This window comes from Miniopterus schreibersii (assembly GCF_964146895.1).
Source record: "Miniopterus schreibersii genome assembly, chromosome: 1".
Lineage (NCBI taxonomy): Eukaryota > Metazoa > Chordata > Mammalia > Chiroptera > Miniopteridae > Miniopterus > Miniopterus schreibersii.
The window spans coordinates 51,352,092-51,379,923 of record NC_138101.1 but is presented as its reverse complement, the minus strand read 5'-3'; the positions used below and the strand labels follow the sequence as shown (position 1 = coordinate 51,379,923).

General features: G+C 44.7%; 1 protein-coding gene and 1 long non-coding RNA gene across 5 annotated transcripts in view; one reads left to right on the top strand and one right to left on the bottom strand.

The window, feature by feature from the left end:
- The first annotated feature begins 2 nt into the window (after positions 1 to 2).
- LOC308565471 lies at positions 3 to 3,775 on the top strand. Its single transcript, XR_014000052.1, has 3 exons — positions 3 to 117; positions 663 to 852; positions 3,594 to 3,775. It is a non-coding gene; the product is annotated as an uncharacterized lncRNA (long non-coding RNA).
- AFF1 (ALF transcription elongation factor 1) overlaps positions 1,948 to 27,832 on the bottom strand; it is a 182,639-nt gene continuing 156,754 nt past the window's right edge. For 3 of the 4 annotated variants that reach the window (XR_014000042.1, XR_014000043.1, XR_014000044.1), the window contains 10 exons: positions 20,713 to 20,816; positions 19,677 to 19,923; positions 18,853 to 18,944; positions 18,649 to 18,706; positions 16,367 to 16,515; positions 15,717 to 15,788; positions 15,173 to 15,310; positions 13,113 to 13,315; positions 10,109 to 12,130; positions 1,948 to 10,065 (listed from right to left, as the gene is read on the bottom strand). Coding sequence is in view for 1 of the 4 variants with exons in the window: in XM_081154619.1 (XP_081010745.1) it covers positions 12,009 to 12,130; positions 13,113 to 13,315; positions 15,173 to 15,310; positions 15,717 to 15,788; positions 16,367 to 16,515; positions 18,649 to 18,706; positions 18,853 to 18,944; positions 19,677 to 19,923; positions 20,713 to 20,816 (1,185 nt within the window). In the remaining 3 variants the exon portion in view is untranslated. Of the gene's footprint in view, positions 10,066 to 10,093; positions 12,131 to 13,112; positions 13,316 to 15,172; positions 15,311 to 15,716; positions 15,789 to 16,366; positions 16,516 to 18,648; positions 18,707 to 18,852; positions 18,945 to 19,676; positions 19,924 to 20,712; positions 20,817 to 27,832 lie in introns of those variants that run through there. The other variant, XM_081154619.1, reaches the window with a different exon arrangement.

Here is a 27,832-nt window from a genome sequence, read left to right as displayed (position 1 = left end):
AGCATGAAGGATGGACCTGGCCACAGCTGATTTCCTGCTCCAGTCATATCGAGGCAGAGGAAGCGGGCCACGTCACCCATCTCTGTGGCATTTTGGTACACGTAATTCTGCCCCATAGTAAGTATGGTGGGTAAAGAGGTACAGGGTTTGGACAGGAGGAAGTTTATTCAACTTCAGGATAAGCATTGGATATGAGAGAAAACTGAGTTATTCTAAGGTTAAAATAATTTTTAACATGTATCAGAACTTTTAAAATGTTGCTATGATAAACATTGCTTTTTAAAGTGGAGATTTTGATTAACCCAGCGATTCTACCAGTGTTGCCAAAACAAAACAATTTAGGAAGATACTGGAATTGTTTAATAGGGACAACTAGTAAGGAGGAGTCTGTATGCTTGCACATCTAGTTCTGCAAATAGACTTAAGGACAGTTATAAATGTTTTGAACAATGGTAACAAATGCTTAGAGCCCCTCCTCCCTATCCCAAATAATTGAAAGAGTGGTCTTTTTAGTAAGTTCTGTGTATCCCTTTAACATATATTTAATAGGGAGATATTTGATTGCAAATATTTTTACTACATAGACTTTAGGATAACATATATTCCAACTCCTTCCGTTTTTTTTAGATGAATTCTTTCAAAATGTTTTCTTGATTTTAAAGGTAGAGAGAGAGAAACATCAATGATGGGAGTCACTGATGGGCTGCCTCCTGCACACCCCCTCCTGGGGGTCAAGCCAGCAACCAGGATATGTGCCCTGACCGGGAATCGAACCACAATCTCCTGGATCCTAGGTTGACGGTCAACCGCTGAGCCACGCCGGCCATGCCAACTCCTTCCTTTTTGTTACAGGTGAGGAAATACAGCACCAGACATTCAGGTACCTTGCTCCAGGTAGAAGTTGATTGCTGTTTTGACTTCTGGTTTGTTGTATTGTTCAGACGCTGTTGTGAAAGTGATAGGCGTGCAGCCGGGCCAAGACATTCAGCCTTCAAAGTCACCAGTTTCTGAGCTAAAGTTTTGTTCAGTCCTCTACTCTCCAACTTGGAGGAGACCCTGGGGGAATTCGTGCTGTTGCCTGTTATTTTGTATAGGCTAAGAATTCAACTTTTAAAGTTTACCTTGTTTTTTACTTAAAAAATTGTTTTATGCTAGTTTCTTTCCAGGTTTATCACACTAAATCTTACTTTTATATTTATTAAACTTTTCTTTAAAGAATGCCCTCATGAAGAAAATACAAATAAGGGAAAAAATCTGTCAATTTCAGCAGTCACTAGCGTGAACTAGTATCTTCGTTCATTAGTGAACTAATCAGTGTGGGTAAATGGAGGAAATCTACAGGGCATCCCGTCAGGCAGCACCAGACAAGGACACCCCCCCCCATTGTGCTTAGTCACTAAGTTTCTAGTGATTGCAGATTCTCAGGGCTTCTCAAGTTCCATTTTATAAAACCTTTCTAATTCCTATTCACAATCCAGTTTTACTAATTGTCTCAAGCATAATTAAGAATGGTTAAATGTTTCTTTTTAATTTAAGCATAGCTGGCATACAATACTGTATCAGTTATGTTAGTTTCAGGTGTTCAGTATAGTGATTTGACATTCTTATACCTTACAGTGTGATCACGCACGAATTCTAGGAACCTCTGTCATTCTGCAGTCTTATCACTGTTATTGACTTCAGTCCCCCTCACCTTTATCATCTATCTCACCACCCTCTCCTCCACCCAGCCCAGGCCCCCTTCCCTCTGGCCGTCACCACACTTGTCTGTGTCTATGGGTTTTGATTACTGCTTTAATTTCATTGCTGGTAAATGCTGTTCAGATTCTCAGTTTCTTGCTTGTTTAGTCTTGGAAGTTTTCTAGAAATGTACCTGTTTCTTCTAGATGGTCCAGTTTGCTGGCATATAATTGTTCACAGCACTCTTTAGTAATCTTTTGTATTTCTGTGATGTTGTAATCTCTTTTCATTTCGGATTTTGTGTTCTTTTTGCTTGATGAGTCTTGCTAAAAGCTGGTCAATTTTTTTAATTCTTTCAAGGAGCCAGCTTAGTTTCACTCATTTTTCTGCTCTGATCTTTCCTTCCTTCTAGTTACTTTGGGTTTTGATTGTTCCTTTAGGTGTAGCTTTAGATTATTTGGGATTTTTCCTGATTCTTGTTCCCATCATTCATCACAAAGCTGCCTGAGGCCAATGGCAGAGGGACTCTGGGCCTGTGGGGGGACTGAGCCCCGAGAGCACACACCCAGTGTCTCCAGGCATGAGGTCTGCGCTGGGAGGAGATGGCACTTTTTGAACATATTTCTTATTATATCTGGTCAGTTTCCTAGTTCATGGTTTGAAGAGAATGTTTGTATTTGACACTGGGGGAAGAGACATTTCCAAGATGTCTTAGTTTGGGAAACTGCTGTAACGAAATACCATTGATTGGGTGGCTTAAACGATGAATATTTATTTCTCATAGTCCTGGAGGCTTGGGAGTCCCAGATCAGGGTGCCAGCACGGTCAGGTTCTCCAGAGGGCCCTCTTCCAGACTGCCTTACACCTGGGGGCAGAGCGCTCCAGGCTCTTGCTCTTCTTATAAAGGACACAAGTCTCATTATGGGGCCTCCACCCTCATCTAAACCTAATTATATCCCAAAGATCACACCTTCTAATCCCATCCCATTGGGGGTTACGGTTTAACATACGAATTTTGGGGGAACACGAACACAAAATTTTAAAACCTCATATGGGTTTTAAAATTTCATATGAACACACTTTTTAAAAATATCTTTATTGTTGAAAACATACAGATGCCCCCCCTTTTCCCCTATTGATCCCCTCCACCCCGCATAAGCCCCCTCGGGCCTTCACCACACTATTGTCTGTGTCCATGGGTTATGCATATATGTATAAACACATCTTTTTAAAGCAAAGTGCACTGCTTATAGTACAAAGTCTCAAGCTCTGGGTTTCACGGTTCCTCCTAATCTGAGCCCTACCCATGTAAGGCACCAGTCGACTGCTTTCAGCCAAGGGAAATGTGAAAATACCTGGAGACAAATGGTAAAAACACAGCACAACATGGGATATAGTGAAAGCAGTGCTAAGAGGGAAACTTGTAAATATAAATGCACACATTAAGAAAAAAGATCTCAAATCAGTAACCTAACTAGATCTTAAGGAGCTAGAAAAGGAGAGCAAGCTAAACTCAGCTAGCAGATGGCAGGAAATAAAGGTTAGAGTGGCGAAAAGCGGACAGAAAAAACAGGAATCAATAAAAGTCGGTTCTTTGAAAAAAGCAACGTAAGTGACAAACCTTTAGCTAGATTGACTAAAAAAAGAAACATTGAAATTGCTAAAAGCAGTAGGAAAGTAGGGAAATAAAAAGGGAAAAACAATGCTAAGTGCACAGAAGTTCTGAAGAAGATGCACCGAACTCAATGGCTGTTAATTCTGGGGGGAGGGGAAGGAAGGGGACTGACTTACTCTGTACCTTTTGCTCTATATGCTTTTGTGTCATTTGATTCTTTTTAAAACTAAACTATTTGTAAATCAATTTGAAAACAGTATTTTTTTTTTATTCCAAAATGATTCTCATGTATATGTAGGCTTGGAGCCTCTGCACACCGCCCGCCAGGTGACTTACTTGCTCCCTTGAGACGCTGGTTAGTTCCTCCGTGGCAATCCTGGGTACCAGCCCTACCTGCAGGAGGAGCTTCTCTGAAGACTGCAGGACAAAGATGGAAAAGCATGGATTTGGGTAGTTAATTAAAGACATTTTTCTAAAGCCCATGCTGTCGCGTACAGTTGGTTTTCCATGTCCAGTAGTACCCACAGATGTAGAAATATATGTGTGCACGTACCAGTGTGTGCGTTGTTGCTTAGGTGGTAACTTACAGGAATATTCACCAGTGGAAATACAAACGTGTAATTCTTTCTGCCTCCCACACAGGAAATAAGGTAAATGAGACGTTAAGCCTGGGCCCCAGTTGTAGAGAAGGGTGATTTAAAGCACTTATCCCAGGCAGGCACACAGTCTTCTCAATCTAAAATGGAATCATCTGTTTGGAAAGTACTTCAAGGTCCGCCCTCCAGTCTATGAGAAGGATACAGGTCTTTATTATCAGAGTCATGGTGTCTCACTACAGTCTTGCTTTCAGCCAGATTCAAACAGGGAAACCACCGGGCTGGTGTTGCTCAGTGGTTGAGTAGTGACCCATGCACCAAGAGGTCACCAATTTGATTCCTGGTCAGGGCACATGCCCGAGTTTCAGGCTCGATCCCCAGGCGGGGACGTGCAGGAGGCAGCCGATCGATGATTCTCTCTCATCAATGTTTCTCTCTTCCCCCCTCCCCGCTTCCTTTCTAAAATCAATAGAACAGGGAAGCCACAGACACTGAATTAGTCCTGTTCTAGACGTGTATACTTCTCTTGCCACAACCAAAGTAACAGCAAAGTTGTTTGGACCAGACTGGAGGGTTCTAAGTGCCACCTAGATGTTCTGATTAAAAGTAACCTGGATTGTGACAATTCATGATCCCAACAACCCTGGCAAATAGTGAGCAAGTATCTATTTAAATAATCCAGGCTCCAAAGTGCCTCAATACTTGCTTATAAAACGACCGAGGACAGGACACGACGGGAAATTACTGCTCACCTCCGAGTTGCTGCCGTTCCTCAGTGGCAGTAAACCCGACTCACGGCCCTTTCCCACTTGAGACACCAAAAACAAACTGCAGAGCCATTGATAGAGGTCGGCTACATAACAAACTCAAAAAATGCCGTCATGAAAAGCAAAAAATCTGGAGAGAAATAGTTACAATAGAGTTACTGTCCTGAATACATAAGTCAGGAGGACAAAGACGAAGAGCCTGGAAGAATCATCACCTCTCCCCCGCTCAGCGTCCCTTTTCATTAACAGGACCTCCCCAGTGTGTTCGTGACTGAGGTGAAGACCTCCCAGCATCAAGTCGGGCACTCCGGGCCTGCCACACGGGCACATAACCCACGCACGCAAACCGCAACGTGGTATCTGACAAAAAAACAGACTCGGTACCACAGAAATAAAAATGTAAATGAAAACATCAGAAGACACCGTTTCCCACCTGTCAAGTGGGGCGATTCTTCCCCTTTGCATTTCCTGAACAACAGCGCGGCTCGCAAAGGCACGGTCATGGCTGGTGCTGGAATCGCCGCCTGAAGAGGCTGCTGGAACAGGGACGAGCCTGTGCACAGCGCTCTGCTGATCACCTCAACCCAAGACTCAGCATTAACAGGGATTTCGGTGCCCCCGATGCGATGCGACAGAGTACACAGCATCCCCTCTGAAGGACTCTTGCCAAATACCATCAAGCCTCTAACCTAACCCAGTTTGCAGGAAATACAGGAGACAGAAGAATGTATTAGGGAACACTTAGGGAAACAGAAATCCAACATGTAGATTATAGTTAAAAAAAAAAAAGTTTTTTGTTTTGTTCTAGATTAAGACTAAAGAGACATAACAGCTAAATGTAATGCACGAAATGACTGCATTCTGCTCCAAAAAGCAAGCTGCAAGACCTGTGGGGGGACAGTTGCAGAAGTTTGAATACAGACTAAATATGAGATGTTGAGAAATTTTCTTAGACCATATGGTGGTGTGTTGGAAAATGTCCTAGGAAATGCATGAAGTTTTAGGGGCAAGCTAGAGCTCAGCATAAACATGCACATGCGCACATTTACATAAAGAAAATAAGGTGAAATATTATTCAATCTGCTCAAGTGGTTTGCTTCAGGGATGGTGGTGGAAGCATTCTTTAAAATGTCCCCAGATTAACCCAGCCGGGCGTGGCTCAGCGGTTGAGCGTCCACCTGGGATCCAGGCGGTCAGGGTTCGATTCCCGGTCAGGGCACATGCCCGGGTTGCGGGCTGCAGCCAATCAATGACTCTCATGGTTGATGTTTCTCTCTCCCTCCCTCTCTCTCTCTGAAATCAATAAAGATATATATATATATTTAAAATGTCTCCAAATTAGAAACAATCTCAGTGTCTAACTAGGGGGTTGGTTAAAACTGGTACAACTACACAATGGGCAACTACTACTGAAAGTTCGCAGCAAACAAGGGAAGGCACAAACGTTTTTGTGAGAAAGATGCAAGCCCAGAAGAGATTTTTGCAACCCATCTTTCAGGTCTCTCCCCCCTATAGCTTCAAGACCAAACTCCCCCTTCCCCCGTCACCTCTGCCTGCTCACCAGTTACTGCTGCTTTACTTACTGCGAGCCCGCGCCCCACTTGATCACTGGGACTGATTTAAGTAGAAGCCACCCCCACGTAAGGGGGAACAAACTAAAGAGGAAGAAGTGGGGTCCTTCTCGGTGTCAGAGGCGGGAGGACATCACGGAGCAGTGAGGGGTCCGTTACAACAGCCAGCAGCAGTTCTGGGGTTGGTGCCAGGCACGGCGCTGAGCGCTTTCCACACATCGCCTAGTGCATCCTCACGTTTCCTGGGTAGGTACCAAATCAACAGCTGGTAAATGAGAAAAGACACCCAGGGATGCCACCCAGCAACCTGGAGAGCCAGGATTCAAGTTCGGGAAGCCAGGTCCTTCCTGACGCTCAAGGCCACCGAGGTAGCGCATTTCTCTGAGGGGCAGAGCGGGGCGCGGCCACGGGCCTTCCCGGCCCTTTCAATACCAGCCTCCTACAAATGTGTCCACGCGGCCGGGAAGCGGGCACCGGGCAGGCCGCTCACGGCGTGCCCGGCAGATGTTAGAGGGGAAAAGGCCGCGCTGTCACACCCGGCAAGAGCTTAAAAGCCAACTGGACAGCAGGGCGAGCGACCCTCTGACCATACTTTTCCCATTTTAACAATAAATACGTATTGTGAATGAGGGTACCTTACCCCAAGGGAGACTCTCCTTGGCTACAGATGATAAAATAATGATTTTAGAAAATTTTTATTCATGCAAAATAGAAGCATGATTCAACCCCAATGATTTCTCTAAATTTTTATTAATTTTTTTTTTTTTTTTTACAGCTCGATCCTCTTGTGAAAAGGAAAGAATTTGAAAGTGAACAAATCAATTACACTTTTTTTTAAACAGCAATTAATCCTCATTACAGAGAACAAACAAAAGATCTGTGGCACATTCTCTTTGGAAAGATCTTTTGCAAATTTTTCTTCTAAAAAAAGAAAACAAACTATAAAACTATAATTCTCACAGATCACGTCTCTTTCAAAGGACTATACAAGGCAGCTAAATTGTATTCACAAAAGCCCCAGGCTGCAGTTCCATTGCTGAAATAGATAAAACGCATGGAGTCTCCTTTATCCGTGTTGCACAACTTCCCGTGGAGAGCATCGCTGCTTCCCTACCCGACATACAGTCACTGTGTGGACTACACAGCTGGCACATTATTCCACAATAATCAAAGAAAAGATCATATTATTTTAGAGACAGACCAGTGATCTTCACTGACCAACTGGACAATTTATTTATTTTTAAAACAACTTTAATAATACCAAGATTTGACTTTACTCTAAAGTTATAAGAAAGCAAAAAATATAATATAATATAATATATAATGGCAATAAATAAAAAAAAAAAGGCAACCCTGCTCAGGTTATCATCCAAAACGTAATCACATTCAGGAAAAAAAAAAAATTGAAACAAGATTTGGGACGCACGCGTATAAACACACACACACACACACCGACATGAACAGTGTATACTTGTTATCTGAGGGGGATGTGCAGTAATTTTAACAATACATGTTGACGGCCTGACCAGGAGGCGAAGTTAATACTGCCCGTGTTAAGCGTCGCTTAAACATCTACTTTTAAGCAAAGCAAGTTACCTTCCCAGGCCGGCCGCCGCCGGTCCGCCCGGCGCAGCGGGGCCGCCTCACTGCCAGTGGTCTCATTCCCTTGCCCTTCCCGGCCGGGTGCCAGCCAGGCCCACGGAGAGCTGTGTGTCTCCTTCCTGCCCTTTGGGTGCAGAAACGCAGGCCCTTCTCTACCCATCACAGTACCTGTTGATCTCTGGCGCACGGGGGGACAGAATATGGAGTGATCTCTCTCCAGGACAACAGGCAATTTACAGCCACCTTGAGAAAGGTGGTAGATGGTGCTTGTCAACTCATCATAAATAAAAACTAAAGAACGTGGCCAGCGGTCACAATCCATTCTCAGTGACTAAGAAACCAACACAACTAGATTGTGCATTTGAGATTTATATGGTAGAAACACCGCTTCCGATGTTTGGAGGAAAATCCCCAACACCACGCTAACCTGTCACTCCACCTCCCACAAACAAAATGACAAAAGATGAAAAAAAAAAAAAGGCACAGGAAAACCTACATCCATAAATTCTAAACAGGACCAAGAACAAAGCGGCAGCCCACTGGAGGCGGGAAAGGAGCAGGTTCTGCCCTCGTCCTGGCCCCTCCGCACCGCGTGCAGCTCACTTCCCGGCCAGCAAGTGCTGGTGTGTGTTTCGGAAAGAAGCGCAGATGTTCCGCGGACTTCAACACTGCGGGCCAGCGGGGGGAGGGCCGGGGGGGGGGGGTGGCAGAGCTTCTCAAAGGTTCTGTGTAGTGTCTGGGAAAGGAAACCTTAAGAAGGAAGTACACTCTGTGGTGGGCGTCGGGAATCAAGCCTCATTGGATTCATTCACCGTAAGATGCACAAATACACCTCAAACTTCATGAAGCAGAAGAAAAAAAGGTGTGAGACCCACGGAACATCTCGCAGAGCCACGGCAAAACAAACACAGCACTATTCCCAAATTAGGTTTGGTCACCGAAAGGCACAATAGATACGTCCAATTCGAGCAGCCTCCTAGTGTGTGTGTGTGTATGTACACGCACACACACGCACACCTCCTTTCATGTATCAGAGCAGAGAGTGTCTTTTACGGCTAAAAATTACTGAACAAGAATCATAATAAAATAGTAAGCTCCTGATCTTACTAACATTAATATTTAAGGTTCCAATTAAGGCAAATTTTCAGTCAGGAGGAGGTGGTTTTTTAGCTTTTAAATATCCTGAGATCGGGAATTAAAGGATATAGAACAAGGGAGATAAATGTGGTCGCATTTGTCTGAGGGAAATAAACATTTTGGTCAAAACAGATCTATAAAATAAAGGTCCATTTGTTCAGAGCAATCAGATGCTTTCCCCCTTCAATATGTGATGAATTAGATTACCGGACGTCCCTCTCCCGCTGCGGCTCCAGCCCCGTGGGCCGACCGCACCACGCTGGCACGTGGCCCGCACCTCCCCGCTCTGACCCCGCTGCAATCTGAATCTCAGGGAAGGGTCTCCCACCGTTTAGCAGGGCCCTCAGTAAAACATCAAGTTCAGTCGGCACCTCCAGACAGGGCAGGAACAGTCAACATTTTAAAAAGAAAACAGTGTTCGTCGGTTTCCTAAGAAACACACATGAACTGTAGAGCCAAAGGTGAGATTTCCCACTCAGCTTTCACTCAGGACGTTTTGTACGTCTCACTGCGAAGTGCGTACTATGCTGTTATCACACATTCAAAGGCTTAATTTTAGACCCAGTCCTTTCAATTTATCTACCTCATTACAAATTTTGGCCTTTCGGAATTTAAGCATGTAGCAAAAAAGTGCAAAGGTTTTACAAAGCCTTTTGATTTCTATATACAACTGTAACAGCCAAGAGATCTGATGAACGTGAAGGATTCATCGAGCCACTACCTTTTACACACACTGTTTAAAGAGTGGGCACCAGGGATTCTCTTTCAGGAACAGTGCACATTGCAGTAAGAATCAGAACAGTCCATGATCAAAACAGTACAAACTGATCTCTGCAAAACTGTTAGTTTTTCAAGGGGCAAGTACAATTTTAATATAAAAGTTGGGGGGGGAAAATCACAAAGAATAAGGCCACTTATTCTCAAACAGCAATCACTTGTTTCAGCATTGCTCAGAACTCAAGCTGGAAATGCCCTCAGTCAAGGGAGCCCGTGACTTGCTGACAGGACACGCTCACTCTGGCAACAGTCTTCCCAGATCAGGACCCGTCGCAGAGAAGGTGTCCTTCCAAACTGACGGGGGGGGGGGGGGGGGGGGGCTTACACTGGGGAGTGGTGCCGGGGGGGTGGGGGGGCAGGAACTGGCCAAGGGAGAAAAAGGTGATGTTAAATAATTAGACACATCTGATTCTGGGACCTTGTCTCCTACACATAAGAGGACACACGATGTCACAAGCATACAACCTACCAGGCAATTACTGTTCATTTAACAACAGGGTGCTTTTTAAATGAGTAATTTAAAAAGGACCATGGCTTTGCTCTAGAACATCAAGACCACACATGAAGTTCATGCTCAGATATTACTACTGCTGTTAATTCTCTGGCTTTAACCTAAACACGAGGTAACAGGCCTCTGCCCTAGCTAGTCCGTGATGACAAAAGAGCAGGCTGGGTAGACGGTGAAAGACAGCTTCGCACGGTCTGCACAGCTTCACCCCGTCTTTTGCACGTCTCCTTTTGCATCAGCCAGATTACCAAGAAGGTTCTGACAGTCACCACGTGGACCTCAGCCTTCACTATAAGTAAAGGTGGTGTTCACCCCCTTCCCCACTAACAGGAAAACGTCAGCATGCTTGTAGGAAACGTGTCGGGGGCAGAATGGGTGAGGGAGGAAAATAAACCAACTGTAGAGACCACACTCCTCAATTTTAATGTGTGCAAATTCTACTTCTAAAAGGGATGAGGAATTGGCTTTTAAAAACACTGCACTCAAAATAATGCTTCCAGTAATAACCTTCAAAGTGTCAACAAAAAAGAAAATCTGTGCTTATGCGTACGTGGGAATTCAGATGTGTTCTTTGAGATCATTCAAAACGAACTTGGCTTACTGTCTACAATATGGCAATAACAATGTCTGGGGAGGCCACAGTTCCTCCTCAGTCCATCAAAACGAGCTGACCGAGAACACTGGAGTGAAGGCAGGTGGCGATGACTTTTTCTAAGTCTAATCAATCACCCCAATCTCCACATCCTTTCAGGGAGTTAATTTCCCCTAGATAATTAAGGGCTCTGAAAGTCTAGTTTTGCTATAAATATAAAATAATTCTTAGCACAAAAATATAGCCTCTCTAAGTAGATTTCATTTGTTCACTGACAAAACTCTGAGTTGGTTAGACAACAGGAGTTACCACATAACTGTAGACCACAGACCAGCACCTCAAATTCCAGCTCTACTTAAACACAAATGAGAAAGCCCTTCAGCCAACTGGTCATAAATGTTGGTTCCCTTCTTCCCCAAGGTAGAAAATCCAGAATACGGTCACTGGTGACTGCCTTCCGCGGCCCCTCCTCTCCCACTGCTCCAGCTGGGCGGACTTCCAACTTGGTGGCGAAGAATCAGAGCTGGGGGAGCGTGCAGTACTCCGGGCGACGGGGGCTGCCCTCAATTCCATAAGTTATGACAATACTTGGTATTATCAAAGCAACTGTTCACTGGCAGAAAGTGGGGTACAGTGGAGTCCTTCACAATTTAGGTTTTATAGATGACTGCTAGAATTTACAAAACAAATATTTTCCCAAAAACTTAGAAGAAGAAAAATCATCCCAAAACCCTACACCAAAATTCATTGTTAAAAATATTTTCTTCTGGGAATGGACTAGTGTGGCTGCTGAGATGATGGGAACTTGCTTTCAGAGCTGAAATTGCTTCTCCTCATTTCATTTGCAACTCGCATCCTGCTGGTTAAAAAATACGGAAATGTTTCTAGACCATTCATAGACCCCTTTGAGGCTACATTGCACTGCGTCCTTCAGTTAGGAAAGGCGACGATCATCTCTGAAGCCAGCCTCATTTCTACTGCTGCGTAACCATCGCGCGCAACCGATGACCACACAATTCTTGAGAGTTTAAGTGGACAAATGTCCTGGCCATCACATGGTGCTTCTCAAGTTTCGTGTCCTGATGAGACAAACGTCTGGACTGTTTCTGAGGCTTCCAATGTGCAAAATAGTTCCCAAGGCATCGAATCAGCCTGGGCCTCCGTTAGGGTGTTCTGGTTCCTTGTTTCAGCCACTGGAAACCCTGTCTCATGTAGTGCACCAGGTCTGCCAAGCTACTATTGAGGGCCAAGGTGCACACGCTTGTGCTGAGCTGAGCAAAGAACTCTGCAAACAAAGCAAAACCACAACCGAGTAAACACACTTGCACACACGAAAATAAAAATGGCAATAGAGTCATTGTTTTGGGTTGGTTCCAGAAACGACCCCCAAATAGCCTATACTTCATCTATCACAGCAAAACATCATAGTCTACTGTAACGGCCCGCTCATTTCCACACCACCAGCCCAGAAGGGCAGGAACTGGGTTTTATTTCAGAGTTGAATCCATAATGGCTGGCACTGGAGAAAACCCAATGTATACTCTTGGATCAATGGATGCATGAAAGAAAAAAAACAAACCCAAAACCCAACATGTTTAAAAAGCATCATTAATTTGCTAAGAAATTAAGTTCTAAGAGGCTGTGAAGAAATTAAGTGGCCAGAGCCGGGAAAAACTATGTTAACGGCATGAACCTGGCATTCCCACCCCAGCGCTCACGTGGTGGTCACCGCCTGACATGCAGCGGTTCCCGAGAGCGTGCCCCGCCCTCTCCTAAACCTCGGATTTCTCCAAGACCTTCGTCTCGCAGGTTTCAAGAAGGCTACTTACACCGCATCTCCTGCACTGTCAGAACCATCTTTCCTCACACTGGAAACAAACATTACACCCGGCCTTTAGGCCACGCTCCTTCCTATCTCACGCTGCTGTGCCCAGGGACAGGCACTGCCCTGCTTTCCCGTCGGCCGCCTTGCCCTTGTGCCGCCGTTTCGCCCTGGACTGAGATGACGACGCCAGAACTTCTGAAGAGGCCAGGCGCTGAAGCCACGTCTAATTCAATTTTGCTAAGATCTAGTGACAGAAACTCAGCTCCATGCCACAGAGCTCAGGAAAGAATCACATCTCGGTTATGAGGTGGCACGGAGAAAATTTGAGAAGAGCAGATAGGTACAAATTTCCTGTTCTTTAAAAAACAGAACACAAAACACAAACAGCACTATTCCCTCCCAATCCCCAGGCCCCAGTAATCATCACCACAGAGCCATTCACCTTTATTCTTCCTCGTAAGGACCTCGGCCTGTTCCCAAAGATCAAAGGCGGTAAGGATGTGGGAAGTAATGGTGATGTAGGAAGATGTCATGTTTTGGATGGTGGCAGGCATCCCGCTGCTCCCCACACTGCCAGCGCTCGACTGGGAGCCCACGGAGCTGGCGGAAGGCACTGGAGAGAGAGGAGATGGTGTACCTGTGCTTCTGGAAAGTGGAAGATCAGAGAGAATTGGTTAATCACTAAACCCAAATTACTGATTTCCGGTTTCTGGAACTGTAGGCCAAGCCACAAAGTTTCAGAATGTCCTAGCCAAAATGACAATCACTTCTATAAGGTCAAAGAGACACCCTGCACCTCCAGGAGTTTGGGAATTTATTTCATCAAACACAGTGAGATGGGACCCACCAAACAGATGGAGGCAGGTGTCCTTCACTGGACACAGAACGAGGGGGGCAAGTCTGTATTCCAAACCTGCCTGCCCACACCGCTCACGTCTACTCCCTGGGCCTGGAGTCCTTCCCTCTCCACGCACCCGGCGTCTCCTAGGAAGAGCGCCCTGTCCACTGGCCATCGCCTCTGACACATCCACTCAGTGACCATGAACGGAGCCACCTGCTCTGCAACTGACACTCTTCTAGACCCCGGGGTACATCAGGGCTTCCCGGCTGCCGCTGAACTTGATTTATTTATTAACTTATCTATTGCATTTCTCACACTTCACACTTCCGCTAATTCCTTTTCCTGGGTCACAAGCCCCTGGCAGGTAGGGACCATTTCTTACTAATCTCTGCACTTCTAGCGCTGAGCAGAGTGGGTGCTAAGAGGAGGCCCTTGATAAGCATCTGCTGAGTCAACGAATGATGGCAGCGCAGCCTTCGGAGAGCCTGGGGAGGGCGGACGCGCACCAGGGACTCGGGCCTTCTCTCCGCCCCTCCTGACTGTGCGCCGGCGCATGCGAGCCAACAAGCACCTCGACGTGGTCAAGAGAGAAACACACGTGAACCACTTAGACCTCACGGATATAAAATGGGAAGGCGGGTCAGCCGCCGTAAGCCCCGGCTGCGCCCACACGTGCCCTCTGGGCTGCGTGAACCCTAAGTGTGCCCAGCAGAACGGACATGCCGAAGGACCAGAGTGGAAGCACCGTAAGGACAGCGAGTCCCACCTGCGCAGTTTACTGCTGTATCCTCTGTACCTAAAACAAGGTTTGGTACAAAAGTGGTGTTGACTGGCTGGACAAAGAATAAAGGAGTTACCTAAAATGATGAGACTGACAATGTGTTAGTTTAGAATAATCTCTCTGAGGTGGGAGTAAGTGAAAAACTTCAGAGGAAGGCAGTTACTTCTCAATCAGAGAAGCCAGACGGAAATCGCTTCCTTTGAATGTACTGGAAATGGGGCAGTCTTCTGGGTGATATTCTTAAAATAGCAAAGCCTGTCAAACAGGGAACCTTCAAGGAGTATAACCAAATTAAAACAATACTAGGCAAGTCCTATAGGGAAGGAAATTCTATCTTCACTTGCACAAGGACTGTTTTTCACCGTCTTATGGTACAGATGAACAATTTCAGTTCAAAAAGTGGGGGGGAAATTTAACTAGAGAAAATAATTTTCATTCTTAGTATCGCTGTTACGGACCCTGGAAAAGGCTGAGGGCACGTTTCTGGAAAGTTCTTGTTTACTAAAGCTCCAAGATGACATGTCCAGAGGGAAAAGGGACTTGGACTCTGGTTTCCCTGGCTTTGCCCCCAGTTGTTTTGTGGTGTCGGGCATATCTAAGGACCCTCAAACTTTTGACATTTTGACCATATAGATAGCTTTTGACCATGCAGATCGTTTTTGCAATTATCTTGTTATGTTACCCAATCAGCAAACATCTTGATCTAAATTATTCCTCAAACAAACAGAAATAAGCAAATGATTTAGTTAGGGAGCAAGTCAGCACATAGATGGATACAATTTTTGAAAAGGCAAAGTCACATGTACACACAAATGGTTGCAAAAGCAAGAGGCAAATAACGACCCAATACTGACAATGACTGCAGCCCGACTCCCGTTACCTTGCCACGCACGGGGAAGGCGCCCGCGCGGCCCTGGAGGATCCCTGGAAGTGCTCGCTGAGGGTGCGGGAGAACTTCATCGCTCTGTCCTTCTTGCAGCGGAACATGGCCATGTTCAGAACGGACTGGCAGCGCATGCTACGGGCAGAGAGGCTGGGTGTCACCCCCCCACGGACAGCGCCTGACCCCTCGCACCCCGACCGATAGATACCCTGGGCTTCCTCCTCTACGTGAGGAAGGGTATCTTAATCTTACTGCGCTCTTCACTGTCATCAGAAAAACACAAATACACAAGGACATAACTTGAGCCACCAGACCGAAGCCTTACTGAGTCATCAGCAAAATGGTGCCATTTCATGATACTTAACGATCAGTGGGATTAACCCCTTGAACTTAATCTTCTATTGATCACCTTTCACTGTAATTTTCAAGCTAAGCAAACAAATTTCAAAATCTTTTTTGTAACATCAAAAGATACAAAAGCAAAAAAATATATATGTAAATGCAAATGTGATACTATTTAGACAAAGAAAAAAGTACTCACCATAAAACAGCAAATATTTTCTCTTGTGTTGGTGCTGTGGGGTCTGAGAAGGACTTTAATGACATTATGAATCTACAGGAAAATATAAAAATAGATCAGGTTAAACAAAAGCAGTTGGAAAATCCCCAACACAAAGACATTATATTTGTCTCGGTTTATATTGATTTTTCTTGAAGATGTGGAGATGAGAGCAATGCAAGAAAAAAAATGAAACTTTAGAGCCACAATTCAAGGCATTCAGAAAACTAGGTGAGGACATGTCTCTCCTCTGGCCTGTCACCTGCCTGAACCCAAGTAGACCGGTGTCCTGACTGAGCCCCTTGTTGAAACGCAGATAATAAAGACAGGAGCTTAAACTGAGACGAAAGGGCATCTGATAAGAAAGCCAAACTGGAAAAACCAACCTCTCCCTGAAAGGTCTGGCATTTCACAGCGCACCTGGCACAGGATGGAGTTGGGGGCAGCTCCCCTGCTCTCGCGTTCACCTAGAATATAATTTTAGTTCAGGCCAAAAAAAGTTCCTGGATCAGTAGCTTTTTTAAGGCTCCCCTTTACTAAGCTGTCTTTATACTACGGTTCGCACGGATTGCAGCAGTAAAGGTGAGGAAAGAGAAGCACTTAAGAGGACGGCAAAATGACTTGGCACTTACTTAATGAGGTCTTCGGTTTCTGAGTACACCGAGTACGCCGACTTGGACGCCGACCTGGACACCGGGCTCTCAGACTCCATGGCAATCCCACACTCAATGAAGGACAAGGCAGCTTCCAAGTACTTAAAAGCCTTCCCAACCTTGTCCGTCTGTGGAAGAGCATGGTCACTGTTAGGCCGAAAACAGCCTTTTACCTCGTTTCTCACCCACATGCCTCACTGTCACATCCCTCCACGGTCAGCGCTTAATTCTGGCTACAGAGACGTGTGAGAGCAAACCCACTCTCAATGACCGACAAAGCCTGTTGGCTCTGACTGCTGACGGTGTTCTTTTAGCACGAATTCAGTAGGAAAAAGAAAACAATTTTGTATTAGGATGATGCTCTCAAAACCTTAAAGCACACATTCACACTAAGGCAATGAGTCCGCAGTCCCCTTGTTGCTAGTGTCACTAATTACTCATTACATAATTCTCCTGAGGAGATTGTTCTACACACCTCGGATAATGCAGACACACATTTCTTTCTGTGTGTTGAAGTATATCTTATAGTAAGTAGAAAACGTTTTGGTTTATGAGCATCTTAGATATGATCTCAGACAATAATTGTTTTATGTATCTTAGAGCCCAGTAGATAGCCTAGTCTGCTTTGGAAGTCGGGGCTAAGTGTATAAGGTTACCCCCTGGGCCTACAGGGATAAAATCCTACTCTCTCTCTCTCTCTTTTTAATCAGACAAAATAAACCTTTTTACCTTTTTATTTATTTATTTATTTTTATTGTTTTTTACTGTCGATCCCAGGGAACTTGGTGTTCATTTTGCTTTTAATCTGTACGTGGGGACATCGTCTCCCTACCTAAGATGAACATACGTCCCAGTGTGTCCAGGACAGTCCTGATCTATGCCTGTTGAATCCCATTGTAATAATGTCTCATTTTAGTCTCAAAATGTGCCAGTTTGGACAGAAACCTGAAATGGACAGCCGCTTTGTAATACGTCCTTTAGTTGCAGTGTCTTAAAGGTGTCCATCTCGCGGCTGTCCATTCAGGTTTCGTCCAAGTTCCCTGGAGAATACTTCCTTGTCTGAATACTGAGGAAATCTAGTGCTGAAAGTGTCCCATGTCAAGGTAAGTTTTAGATAACTGGCTGACAAAGTACTGACTATTTACTTTTCCATAACTCAAAGATTCATAGAGTCCTAGCAACAACCTTGGGAGGCTAGAAGAAGACGACTGAAAAGACACCCCTGCTTGGCACCGTCTTAGTCCTCTTAGTCCGACTCAGGCCATCCTGTGCAGGTCGCTTCAGGGACAGGACTAAAGGGGCTTGTCTTTGACCCCTTTATAGTACCCAGCATCGTAAGGGCTCCAATATTGTATGCCAACAAATGGGGGCCTGATAAAAGGGTCTCAGTCCAGCCCCCCTCAGCCTGCCTGAGAACAGACGCCAGGCCACAGCCTGATGGCCACTGTGGACGGATCCGATTCAGGTCCCTGTGGGCCTCCAGAGTGTGCGGTTAGGTTTGCATGTGGGGGAATAAAGGCAGCCCACACTCTTCTCGTGTGGTACAAACTTCAACATATGGTGTGTGTCAGGGTTTAGGTCTGGGGAATACATTAAGTTTAAATGTTTAACTATGACAAAGGGCACACATTCTCTATAGTGCAGTAGAGATGCAAAAGCATATTTAATTATGTATGCAATTAACAAAACCACCACCTTCCAGAAAGTCCAACAGCACTAGGTAGAGTTCACTGTTTCAAAGCATGTTTACCCACAGTGCAATCACTGCCTTCATCTTAAAACTTCATCTAATGGCACTGCTCTACTGCTCCACTGCTCCCTCAGGTCAGTCTCAAGGGCTTGAAGATCATTCTGGAATGCAAATAGGCTACCTCACCTTTCAAAAGATTTCAGGGTAAACACAGAGCGACTTCCAATAGCAGGACTCAATTTTCATATCTAAAGAATTGATTCAGTGGGACAAGGAAGCACTCGTGTTAAATAAAACACTACCAGGCAGATCAACTTTCTTCATTTAGACATAAAACGTGTGACGACTAGGTACTCTGTCTATTTGCCCATGATCAATTAATGGAGTCAAAGAAAATAATTTCACTAAGAATCCTGTATCCCTCACTCATTAAGATCCTGCGGATCCTGCTTCCGTGGGCCACTGTGGGCACCCTGCACACGCCGTGCTTAGCGACGTGGGACATGGCGGAATGAGACCACAAACATGCCCAGGAAGCACTCTCCCAAACGGGTGAAGAGCCAAGACTGACCATTAGCTCTGCCTTTTGCTTCAGCTTTTTCGCCTCCTTCATGTGAAGATCTGCTTGTCTGAAAGAGAAGAAAAGATCAGGGGTGGGTCACGTGAACCTAAAATCACTAGACTGGAGCAAGATGACTGAAGAAGACAGAGGAGGGGCGCGGGCGGGGGCGGGAGAGAGCTGGGCAAGCAAAGCGCCGCAGCACCCGGGGCTTACTTGTCAAGCTTCACTTGAGGCTTCCCTGGTTTCGAGTTACCATTTGGCAAAGAAGGCACTGGAAAAGGACTTGCAGTATCTCCAGAAGATCCCTTTTAAAAAATCATTATACAGATCACTCTCTAACATTTAAGATCATTGACCTAAATATATCATCCCTTTAAATTGGCCCGAAATAGTTCCCCCCAAAAGGAAATCTAACACTGCACGATTTAGTTTGGCATTTTCCCAGCAGGATTAACTGAAACTGCAGGTTCTGACTGCACTGGAACTGAAAAAGGTGGAAGACAAAACTGTCCACGAGACTAGATAACCAACAGAGCCCAATGTCGCACTTTCTTTTAGCCAGTGAACATGCACACCATGTCCACATGCACCCGGGCAAACAGGAAGAGGAACCTGTATTTGAGAAAAGTGGATAACTTTTCCCCATTACAATCAATAACGAAAAGAAAGTACCTGAGATCAAACATTCAAACCAAGAACTAACCAGAGTAACCATTTCTTTTCTTTTTTCTTTTTTTTTCAGAGTAACCATTTCTTACTACAAAACACCTGATAGAAAATTAACACAAAACATCTATTCTGATATTTCACTTTTCAATCACTTTAAGAATAAACCGACACCTAAATGTTCATATACTATTAACTACCTTTTACTCTCCCTCTACGTAGAACTTCAACCACAAACAACTCTTATTGCCTTATTAAAAGTAATGAATAACTCTGAAGTATCATCACTAGGAGCTTATCCAATTTGGGAATTTAAAGTAAAGGTGAATCAACACATCCCATTTTATACAACTGCGGCTTCCCCGACTTACTTTGTGTTCTGTGGAGCTTCCAGAGCCCTTCCCCTCTGCTTTTCTGCGCTTGGGGATGGGAGAGTCCTTATGGCTGCCCTTGGTACCACTAGCACTTTTGGGAGGGTCCTGGCTGCAGGGATGCGCTTCCCGCCGCGGCCTCTTCTGCGCAGGTTTGGCTGGCTTCTGGGAGGATGACGACGACGGTGCCACGGGTGTCGGGGGAAGCATTTCCTTCTTTGAGGGCTCAGAGGAGGGCCTGGGTGTTCTGGAATCAAAGAAACATCATACAAAACTAAGTTGAGGTAGAACATGAACCATGTAACTTAGTTGTTCAGTTAAAAGGACACAATGGCTGCTGACAAAGACTAAGCTGTCACAAAGTGTGAAATCCATTTTTGTAGAAAGGCCAAATTTCACGGACCTTCGATGCCTTTGAAAAATCAAGTCCTATGCTGAGTGATAAATGAAGTTATATTTGTCTCTAAGCTTGCAGAACCTACCAGAAGTCCTGGCGTTTCCTAACAAGTCAGTCTGCATTAGCTACTCCCCAACCTGTCCCTTCCTCTGACAAGCAGGCAAGCCAGCTGCCACCTTCACACTGATTCCTTCTCCCAAATCCCTCCTACATGGCGACGCTCTGCACTTGTTTTACCACGTCATTTGTGAAGCGATTTCTTGAACAAATCACAGAAAATGATAGTTACTTTTTGGGGCTTTGGACAAGTCATTTTAATCTCTCTGTGCCTCGGCAAAGTAGGGATAATAACAGCACCTTTATTTTTATGTAAAAATTCCTTTAGAAAGAAATCGATTCCAGGTTTTCAGGAAACTTTCCAGTTAAAATACTTGTGATAAGTCCAAGTTTGCTGCCCAATGAACTGTTAATTCCTACAAGGTCCTCAAGGATGAAAGCAAATGAAACAAACTTAGCACATCATCAGAGTGAGCCAGACCCGGTGTCACTCCACTCCTACTGCAGGACAGAAAGGGTTTTGCCAAGTTAAGACCCAAGACTCGACTACCTTCCTAGGCTGTTCCTAATCTCTATACTCACTTTGCTTTAGAAGATTCTTTGTGGGAGGATGACGAAGATGACTGCGATTTAATCTCTTTCTCCAGTCTGACTTTCTTGCTATCGTGGTCTCTTTCTGCTTCACCCTACAATTGTAGTACAACAAGGTAAATCATTACAAACATAATTGTACAGGCAAAATAGAAAAAATACACAGCAAAGGCAACGAGAACAATTAGACATCTATACAGACAGCAGCTTTCTAAGTTCCTATACCGTGGGGAGGGGGTGGTGAAGAAGGCAGGCAATCTAGATTTGACGTGATCTGTGTGGAGACCAAGTTTTGCGTTCTTCATACTCAGGAAGGGGAGGACATCTAAGTAACAGCTGGCTACAAGACTAAGCAGTAGACTTCAACAAATCATTGGTGATTTCCTAAATATAAAAGAACCAATAAAACATGCTGATTCACACCAAGTAGCAACAGATAATTTTATGAGTAAGGTTCCCCCCCATTTCTTTCAAAAGAATCATCCACTTATATCCACTAATTTATTGGTCATATAAAATTAGGAGTGGAGTACTTAAAGCTTAGCTTTTCTTCTTAATGAAAAAACAAGTATCTTGCTGAAAATGAAACAGGCTACAAAATCCTCTGTCCAGATGTCTTATAGACAAAACCAGAAAGATGTAACAAAGTAAGAATAGTTGCTTTGGGATTCCATCTAACTTTCTCTTCTATTGATAACATTTTTTATTTTTCGTTAACCCTCAGCCAAGGATATTATTTCTATTGATTCTTAGAGAGAGTGGAAGTGGGAGGAGGGAGGGAGAGAGAGAGATGGAGCAGGAGAAATATCAATGTGAGAGAGACACATGGATAGGTCGCCTCCCACTGAAGCCCCCGACAGGGGTGGGGCTCAAACCTGCAACCCTTTGGTGTGTGGGCTGATGCTTTAACCACTGAGACACACTAGCTAAGGTGATGCCATTTTTTAAAAAAAAAATATCTTTACTGATTTCAGAGAGGAAAGGAGAGGGATAGAGAGAGAGAGAGAAACATCAATGATGAGAGTCACTGATCGTCTGCCTCCTGCACGCCACCGACTAGGGATCGAGCCCGCAACCCGGGCATGTGCCCTGACCGGGAATCGAACCTCGATCACCTGGATCCTAGGTCGATGCTCAACCGCTGAGCCATGCCCGGCCGGGCAGGTGATGCCATTTAAAAAAAATATTGTCTTTATATCTTTCTCTACATATATAGAGTCATGTTTTGTTTTATTTTTCAAGAAATTTGATAGAAAACGAGGAATTATAAATATAAGTTAAGTGAGGGAAGAGTGATAAGAAGGAATATTTAATTCTACCAGGGTTATAAGTACATCAAAACATCCCTTTGTACCAACTAAAGTGTGATATATATACACACACACACACACACACACACATTAAGAGAAGAATTCTTCATGGCAAACGTCTTCCATGTTCTTGTGCTCACCTGTCAACGTGTACACCAAGTTTACAAAAAGTCTACCATGTCGAGCCAGCGACTTCATAGGGGCCTCCTACCCACTGGTCTAGGCCCAGGAAACACCCCATGGGAAGGAGCCACTACCTCTCTAGCAAGTGACAGTCAAGGGATTGGTTCAAGTCTTTCAATTAACTCTGATGTGCATTTAGAATTAAACTCCTCCAACTGTCAGTTCACCGAGATAGAAATCTGGGACACCACCAATCTAGGACAATCCCTTAAAAAACAAAAATCCTCCCTTAAAGCATTAAAGGGGAAAAAACATTCTTCAAATTAACTGACTGCAGGAAGCCCCAGCTTTCACTACTGTCTCTCTCCTGTTCCCTGAATGCCTCCAAGAAAAATGAATAAATTAAGATGTGTAGGCTCAAGCTCTGCCCAGACACTAATAGCAACCTGGCCCTGCTCCAAAGAACAGGAAATAGAAAAAAAACATGCCCTCCTCCTGGCACCCTGCAAACAGACGTGTCAGAGCACACACTTCCATTCAGCCCTTCGTCAGCTTCTTGGGGAACACATTTTATTTCTTGTCTCAAAATGGATTCCAGGTAGCTTACAAAGATACTTGTTTTTAATGTCTTGTTGTGTGCACAAGTGAGAACATTAAGAAGGGAAAATATGGGTAGGGAGAGAAATTAAACCCAAGGGAAGGCTTGGGCCTCCAGAGACCATCAATTCTGCACTGTCTGGCACATTCCCACTCAATAGCCTCACACCCAGGAGTGCCTGGACATGGCCAGTCTGAAGTGACAAGTGACTTTGAAGGCTTAGAGCAAAAAGGGAAATGCAATAATTTTGATTAAATGTTAAAGTGATATTTTCGATATATTAGGTAAAATAAATTAAAATTTAACTTTTTTTAAATATATATATTACATATTTTTAATGTGGTTGCTAGAAATTTTTATTTTACTTCTAGTGAGCAGTGCTGTTCTACACACTTCTCTAGATGTAATCTGCAAACGGGGCTCTGAACTCCCCGTGAGCCAATGCAAAGAAGGAATTATAAAATGTACAGGTGAGATAACATAAAAACAAATCAGTTCCTCAGAAATATAACCCTTCATTACAGAAGACTAGAGTAAAAGTATCTTGAGGGATGTAATAAGGATAATTTGTGACATAAATAAGCACATCCTAACCTAATGGCACAACTGAAACGCAAGAAGACATTCTGCCCAGCTGTTTCTCGAGTGACGTTCAGCACAGGCCACAGAAGCGGGCAGATGGAAAACTTATCTTTGGGAAAAGCCACATTTTGCTAAAATACCCAGACAGATAATGTACATGAGGTAGTAATATATGCTTTTTGCAATGAAAGGTATTTCTAGACAGTTAATGAGACACAGGATAAGTCCCCAAGGCAAACTAAGCATAAACCACCCGCAAGGTTACGTCTTAAAGAAAACACCAGACCCTGGAGGTGGAATGAGCGTTAATTTTTGTTTGTATATTTTCATGCTGCTTAGCACTTGCTAGTTATGACTGTAAACCAAAGTAGCAGACCTTCTAAACCACATATGAAAATAAGATTCCCAGTGAGTCAGTCCTCACAAGCTGGTTGTTATATCCCTGGCTTGTGCCAATCAGTGACTCAAGAGAAGAACAGCCAAAAAACAAGAAATCAGCAAGTACTGATTTCAAGGCTAGCGTTAAGCTTTTCGGCCTTTGGCTAAGATCAAGTGCAATATCAAGGCTGGCATTAACAACTCTGTAATATTCTGTAAGCTGGTAGAGAGTAAGCCATTAAACCAAGTCAAGCAAACATCCCCCTCTGTTCACTTTGTTTGCTTGACGGAGTTTGAGCCCGTGGGTTTGAGGTTAGTATTTCTGTACACTGTGCACTTGGAACCCTGTCATCTTCTTCCTAGAACAGTCACAGCGGCTTCCCCGGAGCAGGCACTCAGCAAGTATCTGTTCACTGGCACGGAAATTAAGTTTAGCAGCTGAGGTCCCTGGAGGCAAGACTGCACTGCACTTGAAGTGGACGGATGTAGGAAGGGAGCCTTGCAATACTGGGTGGCAGGAAACGCAGACTTGAATTTCAAGACTGGAAAACAGGAGGCGAGGAGTCTTTGAGGTTTTTCTAGATCAAGGAACCATTTGAAAATGAGATGAGGGTGATGTACTCTTTCTTAAAGAGGAAAAAGAAGTCTTCTCTGCCCTGAGACTTAGACCAGGTCAGCCTCCATGTCAGGGAATCCTGTCTGAGGTCTGGGGGTCAGAAGGTCCCCTTTCCCAGAAGGATAAATGTCTCAGTGGTGCTGCACCTACAACAAAAGGAGGCTGGTGACTTGTCTGCTTTCCTTAACCTGCCGGGTCAGGCAGCCATGGATTAGCTGCCAAATGCTGCTCCACCCAGCGCAGAGCAAAGGGCAAGAATGAAGGCCATAAAAGGAAGAGCCGGGACTGCGAGACCACGGTGGTTTCTGGAAGAGAATGCTGCGGGGCAGCCTGCTCCCGCCGGCACCTGGCCCGCCATCTAGGTGCCTGTACGCAGCGGGGAAAGGAAGGTGGCTTTTTCAGAACTGACACTCATTTGGGGCCACAGTGTTTCTAAAAGGTGTTAAGAGAGTGAACAGGGAGCTTGGCTGTGATGGGGAGAGATGAGGGGCATCTGAAAGGAAAACTGAAGACGAGTGTGGGGGTGGCAGGTGTGAGCAATAGAGGGATAGAGCCAGGGATGACATTATAACCGCCAGAGTCAGTACACTGATCTTGAACTATGACCTTGTGACTGTCTCCAAGAGACTCCCCACTAGACATTTGTGAAAGAAAAGAAAGATCACTGGATTGGGTGGAGTCAGCATACCTGAGCTCCAAATCTACTTTTACCAAGCAGCCAAGTGATGTCAGAGCCTCTCTGGATCTTACCCATATAAGGGAGCAGCTGAACAAGTGACCTATAAGGTCTCAGCACTCAAATTCTAAGACTCCGTCATCTTCTCCCACGGGGCAGCACATGAGCTGGGTGGCACGCAGAGCAAAGGAAGTGGAGGAGCAGCCTGCTGGGAAATTCAGGGACTTCTCTGGGATGTGCCTCTGCAGGAGGAGGCTCAACACGAAGATGACAGAGCGGATGCCAAGTCCAAGTCGGCACCAAGAGAGAGGGCAGGACTTACTGAGAAGACAGGTTGTAGTCACTGGGAGAAGCACTCTAGAAAAGGAAAATCAATCCACTTTTCTTCTTTGTGGTGAAGGAATAGAATGGCTTAAAATGGTTTTAACATGCATGTGGTTACAATGTTCTTAGAATAACTAATGAGCATGAATAAATTAGGTTGAAGTGGCTTCAGGAAATTATAAGGAATGACTTTCCAAACCCTTGACTTTGAAAGATAATAACTGAGAATGTTGTTCTGGAGAAACAACTCAAGAAAAGACAGATCTTGGCTAGAGGGGAAGGACAGACCCAACAACCATCCTCAAGCAATAAAAACGCATGTTTCCCCACCATATCCCATAACTTCCCTTTCTCTATGCCTCAAAGCACACCTAAATGATGGCACTGAAATTTGTTTCCAAAAATGTCAACGCTTCTTGGTCAGTAAAGCAATTATTTAGAAAAAGGGAAAGATTTGAATGAATGTACCACCCTGTTCTGTTATTTATTGAAATGACTATTAAGCTGGAAAAACATAAGCTTGGTTTAAAAATTATTCAAAATAAAAAATAAGTTGTATTTTAAATTCTAAACTATAATCGGATGATGAATTTCTGTAGTTTATTTTAGAACACTGTGCCTATTTACCCTCACAATTTTCTCTACTTTCCCTCATGGATTGTTCCCTACCCACTCCTTAACGTAGTAAAATTATATACACATCTATTTGTACATATATTTCTATAGGTGCCACACCTGATGGCTTCATCACAGCTGTTAATCACCATGAACTCTATGATCTTCCCACACTTTTAAGACTAAAATGGCTTCAAGAATCTGCTTACTCCTGAAAATACTTGCTAAATTTTTCACCGGGAGAGGAACAGACCCTAAAGGGCCTTTAAGTAAAAATACTGAATTCCACTAATGTGAAATATCAGGCACAGTCTTCAACTGCTCTCACTACATCCTCAGAGAGCTTTTTCTAGTGATCACACTTAAAGAACAAGAACAAATCTCCACTACCCAAATTCAGGGAAAAGTGACCAAGCTTAGAGAAGATGGCCCTGCCTCTGCCGCAGGGCCCGGGCCCATGTGCGGGGCTGCCCACAGGAGCAGCTGATGCCCTGACCAAAGGAGTCAGGGTCCTGACAGGACAGGGGGTGCCCGCCCCACACAGGGAAGGACCTGAGGTTAGCAATGCTCAATGTTAATTATACCTGGAATTCAGCAGGAAGACCAAATGACACACAATTCTCTGATCATGAAATAAGTATACAGCGAGCTGATTTTTGTATTTATTTATCCAAAAGCTTCTAAGTAATGTTTTTAACTAGTGACATACTTAAAGCAAGGAATTCCTGGTTGTCAAGATCCATGAAGTCTTAACACAGCACATGGAGGAATTTCTCCAACCCAAAGAACTAGCTCTGTACAATAGTAAGGCTCTGCTGCAGGGGTTCCTGGACCCCTAGGCATTATGATTAACTGAGAATTTAAAAACACCAATGGGGGCGAGGCGTTTGAGGGTGCACACCCCGCCACCAGTACGAAGGCTCCTCAGGTGACCGCAATGAGCAGCCAGGGTTTGGAACCACCAGTTTGGACCCTGATTCTATCAGTGTCCCAGCAGAGAGGCAGACTGTTCCCAGGGCCAGAGCTCTCAGCTGCTTGCAGGCAGTAAAGAAAGCACACACTTGACTAGGATGAGGGGGTGACTGTTTCCCCATCCTCTCAACAGAAAGACAAATGAGCTGCCCCAGTGGAGCTCAGCCAAGGGCTGGGAACGGCTTTTAGAGGGCACAGTTCACATCCTCAACAGGGAGAACTGAGACTCCCTTTCTGGAGCTGCGAGTAGAGCTTCTAGGTTTGCACAGAGTATGGACTGGGCTGAGAACTGTCTGGGGGAACCTCCAATGTCTAACATTTTCACCTGGTTAGTAAGCATTTCAGCAGCTAATACTTCTCACTCCAGTGAATACAGAAGGAAACTAGACAAGGCCATGGTAGCTGCAGGGATAAGTGATAAAAAGAATTCCCAGGAGGAGGGAAATGGGTGTGTTTGAAGTCTTTTCAGGTATATTAAATGCAGGTACCTTTTTCCTAGCCAGGTCGACCACAATTCCCTCCATTAAGTTTCACACCTTTAACACATGAACATTGTTTCAGTGGTTTTCAGGCAGAGAGAATATGCCCTCTTCTAGCTGAAACAGCACGGCCAGTTAGCACCTGACCCCACCCCACGCGACTTGCCCGCTGCAACCATGGTGGCAACACCTCCTGACCCATTAGACAAGGCTCTGGAGAAATGTCTCCCGTACTACTTGTTAAAGTCATGTTTTATTTTTAACCTAGTGGAGTAATCGGCTGAATCCCAGACATGACAGCGGGCTTCATGATCTCTTTGTCCTTTGTTATTCTTAGCTCAACTTCCACAACTGAGTAAGAAGGTTCTGTACTTAAAAGAGTGTTAAACTTTTGACTCCTTCTCCGCAGGAAAGAGCTGGCTCTTCCAGTGCCTTTCA